Here is a 5,101-nt window from a genome sequence, read left to right as displayed (position 1 = left end):
GGAGTGCAGTGGCCGCTCCCGGCCACCGCAGCCTCGACCCGCTGGGCTCCAGTGATCCTTCTGCCTCAGCCTTCCGAGTAGCCAGATTTACAGGCGCATGCTACCACACCCGGCTGATTTTTTGATTTATGGTAGAGGAGGTCTCGCTGACCAGGCGGGTCTCGAACCTGCGGGCTCAGGCAATCCACTCACTTCACGCCCGGCTGATTTTTTGATTTATTGTAGAGATGAGGTCTCGCTGCCCAGGCGGGTCTTGAACTCACGGGCTCAGGCAATCCACTCACCTCAGCCTCCCAAAGGCGGGGGATTACAGGTTGAGCCACCGAGCCCGGCTGAAAGTAGATTTACTAAAGGGAAGATACATTGTGAAGGGCACAACAGGCCAAACAGCAGAGAGAGCTTGCAACCTGCTGTCTGCAAAGGGGCAGGGGCTAGAGGGGAGTTTTTATAAGGGGGTGTCAGGGTTTAGTGGGCTGGGAATTGTCTTTGGGGAAGGTTCACAAAAGAAATTTCCAGAGGTTTGTGAAGTGGCTGATTGATGTGTTTTTTTGTTTGTTTGTTTGTTTCTTTTTTGAGTTGGAGTCTCACTCCTGCATCCCAGGCTGGAGTGCAGTGGCACGCTCATGGCCGTCGCAGCCTCGACCTGCTGGGCTTAGGCAGTCCTTCCGACTCAGCCTTCCAAGTAGCTGGAACTACAGACACGTGCCACCATGTCCGGTTAGTTTTTGTGATTTATGGTAGAGACAAGGTCTCACCAAGTTGCCCAGGCTGGTCTCGAACCCCCAGGCTCAGGCAATCCTCTGGCCTTGGCCTCCCAAATTGCTGGGATTACAAACTGAGCCACCATGCAGGCCTGGCCATGAACTTTTACAACCCTGGCTGCTATCAGTAGGTTTCTTTGTAACACTTGCCAAACCTCCTCCTGAGAGTGCCTTCCTCCATTTACCCAATGGACATTGGCCTGATGGGGCCTCATATTCCTAGTTCGCCAGGGGGAAAGCCTGGAGACTGCTCCAGGCAAAGTGCACAGCATGCTCGAGGCCCCAGCAAAGGGCTGAGCAGGGGGGTCAGAGGAGGTCTGAGGGCAGTGGGGTGGATGGCAGGTCTGCAGGAGTCGGCAGGACTTTTAAGGCCACCACAGGAGTCGGCTTTGTTTGGAGACCCACGGGAAGCCACGGCCGAATTTTAGCCACGGGGTGGCTGCTCTCCCCTTCCCAAGGTGTCCCGGGGGCCTGGCCGGTCCCTTCGAAGTTTCGCCCCCTGGCGCCCACAGGCAGCCCTGCCAAGGGCCCCCTTAAGCCCGCGCCACCTTAAGCAGGCCCCACCTCCGGGACAACCCGCCGGGCTTGGCGACCCAGTGGCCACCCGGCCCTTACACGCCCTCCCGCTGCCGTCGCACGATGGCCCGCATGCTCCGGCCTGCGACCTGGGGGCTGCTCCCCTGGCGGGGCTGCTGCTCCAGGGGGACGCAGGTAGGGGGGCAGAAGTCTCACGGAGGGAGGAGGCCCGGGGCCCGAGTTCCCCCGGCTCTGCGCGCCCCGCACCCCGCGAGCTGACCTTGGGCGCAGGATCACGGGGCTCGCCCCTGTCGAGTGCAGGCTGGGCGTGGGATGGGCCGAGATCCCACAGCTGCCACAAGTGGGCCCCGGGGGCCTCGAACGGAAGCTTTGGGGCTCCAGGGGCCCCCGTGGGGCTCTGGAGTAAGCACACACACGTGAAGAAACGCCTGGGAGTCAAGGACCTGGGTTCTCGGCTCGGCTCTGTCCTTGACTTTTTGGCCTCCATTTTTCATCTGTAAAATGGGAAGAAATCCCTAGAAGGGCTTCAGGAGACTTGGGAGCTCCCAACCAAGGCAGAGTGGAATGGGGTGCCTCCGTTTTGGGGAGGAAGTGATTGGAAGAGTTTCCTTCCTGTCATTTCCTTATCAAGCTCTGAGTTCCCTGTGCCTGGATGTCACCTTTTCAATTTGCCCAGGCGGGGCTGGCTACCCAAGGAACCCTGCTGACCGTCTTTTTGTAGGGTGAATCTGGTTTTGATTTTTGTTCTGGGGGTAGTTTCTTTTCTGAAGGAAAATGCTGACCCCACTGGTTCGGTTTGGAAAGGGGCGTTTCTGTATAGTGGATTTGCTTAAAGTAACCACCCCCCACCTCCTGCAAGGACGGTGTCGTGGACTTGGGCGGAGGCCCACTCCGCGCCCCAGTTCTCCTGCCTGACACAGCGCAGGGCTGTGGCCCCAGGTATCTGTGTGTTTCTCCCCTGCAGGGCGAGCTCAGCCAGGGCTTCCTGGAGGCTCTGAAGGCAGTAGTGGGAAGCGCCCAAGTGTCCACTGCCCCTGCGGCCCGAGAGCAGCACGGGCATGATGAATCGATGCACAGGTTGGGGGGGATTTGGGGCCCCCACCCCCATCAGAAACCCGCAGGGAGTGAGGATCCTGGGTTGTCTTCCTCCCCACCCACCTGTTTTGGGGTGATCCCTGCCCCTGCTCACTGTGTAGCCTCTGGCCCTGCAATACCTCCAGGCTCCTTGAGAGGGCAGGGGGACCCGAGGGTGTCACACCCCCTGAATCGCTGAGGGTCTGGTTCTAGGTGCCAGCCTCCGGATGCCGTGGTGTGGCCCCAGAACGTGGAGCAGGTCAGCCGACTGGCAGCCCTGTGCTATGGTCACGGCGTGCCCATCATCCCATTTGGCACAGGCACCGGGCTTGAGGGTGGCGTCTGCGCCATGCAGGTACAGTGTGGTGTCCCCCGCCCTGGTCTGGTCTCACCTGGCGTGGCACATCCGTGGCTACCTCCTTCACACACAGCTCAGCCTGGTCCAGCCCTTGAGCTATCTGCACTCCGGGGTGCTGTTGGGAGGTCACGACAACACTGTCATGGGGTGGGCTCCGGGGGCTGTGGCTTGGCCAGAGACCCAGGTCAGCAGCCTTCTTGGCTCCCCTCCCCTCAGGGCGGTGTCTGCATTAACCTGACCCATATGAACCAAGTCGTGGAGCTGCATCCCGAAGACTTCTCCGTGGTGGTGGAGCCCGGTGTCACCCGCAAAGCCCTTAACACCCACCTGCGGGACAGTGGCCTCTGGTTTCCTGTGGGTAGGCCTGGGGCCTGAGGACCTCTCGTGGGACTTTGGGGTCTCCCTGGGGGCAGGATAGTTTGTGGGGCTCGGGGACCCTTCTTCCCCCGCCCGGGGGCAAAGACCTCCCGCCCCCACCCCTGGGTTGCCCTGTACTTGCTCTCCAGACCCAGGTGCAGATGCTTCTCTCTGTGGCATGGCGGCCACAGCGGCCTCGGGCACCAACGCTGTGCGTTATGGCACCATGAGGGATAATGTGCTCAACCTGGAGGTGGTGCTGCCCGACGGGCGGCTGCTGCACACTGCAGGCCAAGGACGGCACTTCCGGTGAGCCCCCTCTGCCCTGGCTGTGGCCCTGAGGGCTGATAGGGGCTGCCCAGCTGAGATGAGGCCGGTGAGAAGCACCTCCTCCAGCTGGTCCCCTGGCTAGACTTCCCAGGGCTCTGAAGCCCTGTCACATGACCCAGCTGAGGGGACTGGGGTTTGCTTTCCCTGCATGAGGGCTATGGTGCAAAGGGCACTGGGTCAGGGAATCTGAGCCCGAAGAAGGCCAGCCCAGACCTCAGTGCCTGGGGATGGTACCCTGGGTTTCGGCTCCAGGCTTCTGGCCACAGGCCCCTCTTCGTGTGGCCAGGACACTCACCCACCTTGTGTGTCTTGGGGGCCCAGGAAGAGTGCAGCCGGCTACAACCTCACGGGCCTCTTCGTGGGCTCCGAGGGGACACTGGGCATCATCACAGCCGCCACCCTGCGCCTGCACCCTGCCCCGGAGGCCACGGTGGCTGCCATCTGTGCATTCCCCAGTGTCCAGGCTGCTGTGGACAGCACTGTACACATCCTCCAGGCTGCAGTGCCTGTGGCCCGCATTGGTGAGCTGGGGACTAGGGTGGTCAGGTTGGGCTCCCTGGAAGAGGCAGCACCTGGCCTGCCCTCTCTCTGGCGGCAGAGTTCCTGGATGACGTCATGATGGACGCCTGCAATAAGTACAGCAAGCTGAACTACTCCGTGGCGCCAACGCTTTTCCTTGAGTTCCATGGCTCTGAGCAGGCCCTGGAGGAGCAGCTGCGGCAGGCAGGTGTGCTGGGGCGTGGTGGGCAGAGGGGCCAGGCTAGCCCGTGTGGGGACCGGCGCTGACCCTCCTCCCCCTGCCGCAGAGGAGATAGCCCAGCACAACGGAGCCTCCCATTTCTCCTGGGCCAGGGAGGCTGAGAAGCGCAACCAGCTCTGGGCGGCACGGCACAGCTCCTGGTACGCGGTCCTGGCCCTGCGGCCGGGTTGCAAGGTGAGCTGGGGCTGGGTGGAGGCGGGACCGACAGCTCAGCCATCAACCCATTCCTCAACCGCACCATCCTTCACGGAGCAGTGGCCGAGGTCACAGAGGGGCAGGGCCTGGGGCTGGGCAGGTGCTAGGGCCAGACTAGCCCGCCTGGCTGTTTCTCAGACACTGGCCAGAGGGAAAGCACGGTGTGTGCCACACCCCAGCAAGCCCTTCCTTGGGAGTTGTAAAAGCTCTGCTCTTAGGAAATGTAACCCCAGGACAGGCTTCCCAGGGGTAGAGATGATGAAGGGGGGTGTCCCCCAACCCGGGAGTTCTGGCTCCAGGCAACTGTGTAAAGGTTTGGTGGCATGCGGTAGGGAGCTGGGTCAGAGTGGGGAGAGTCTCTGCTGGCAAGACCTGGTGAACACACCTGGACTGAGGGTCTGGCAGAGGAGGGGACACTGAAGCCCAGAGAAGAGCCGGACGTGGCCTTGTGTGAGGCCAAGAGCTGAAGCCCAGTCCCCCAGACTCATTCTCAGCCTTGACCACAGTGATCCCTGACTTCTCAGGGGCAGGCCTGAGGGAGAGGACCTCACAGTCCTGCTCTCTGACCCAGGGCTATGCCACTGACGTGTGTGTGCCCATTTCCCGGCTGCCAGAGATCCTGGTGCAGACCAAGGAGGATCTGAAGGCCTCGGGACTCACAGGTTCTGCCCGCTCCCTGTTGGAGCGAGGTGGGGGGATTTCGGGGCTGACCAGAGCCTGGGGTGGGGG

General features: G+C 61.8%; 1 protein-coding gene across 1 annotated transcript in view; it reads left to right on the top strand.

Annotated features, from left to right (window-relative positions):
• Positions 1–1,400: 1,400 nt before the first annotated feature.
• Positions 1,401–5,101, top strand: part of LDHD (lactate dehydrogenase D) — a 4,508-nt gene continuing 807 nt past the window's right edge. The window contains exons 1-9 of the mRNA XM_008067735.1: positions 1,401–1,472; positions 2,263–2,375; positions 2,586–2,727; positions 2,947–3,088; positions 3,237–3,396; positions 3,739–3,938; positions 4,016–4,144; positions 4,224–4,351; positions 4,944–5,038. Coding sequence (XP_008065926.1) covers positions 1,401–1,472; positions 2,263–2,375; positions 2,586–2,727; positions 2,947–3,088; positions 3,237–3,396; positions 3,739–3,938; positions 4,016–4,144; positions 4,224–4,351; positions 4,944–5,038 — 1,181 coding nt within the window. The remainder of the gene's footprint in view (positions 1,473–2,262; positions 2,376–2,585; positions 2,728–2,946; positions 3,089–3,236; positions 3,397–3,738; positions 3,939–4,015; positions 4,145–4,223; positions 4,352–4,943; positions 5,039–5,101) is intronic.

The sequence above is a fragment of the Carlito syrichta genome, unplaced genomic scaffold (assembly GCF_000164805.1).
Source record: "Carlito syrichta isolate Samal-C Ts95f unplaced genomic scaffold, Tarsius_syrichta-2.0.1 Scaffold309739, whole genome shotgun sequence".
Classification (NCBI taxonomy): domain Eukaryota; kingdom Metazoa; phylum Chordata; class Mammalia; order Primates; family Tarsiidae; genus Carlito; species Carlito syrichta.
This window is presented reverse-complemented; position numbering and strand designations above follow the sequence as displayed.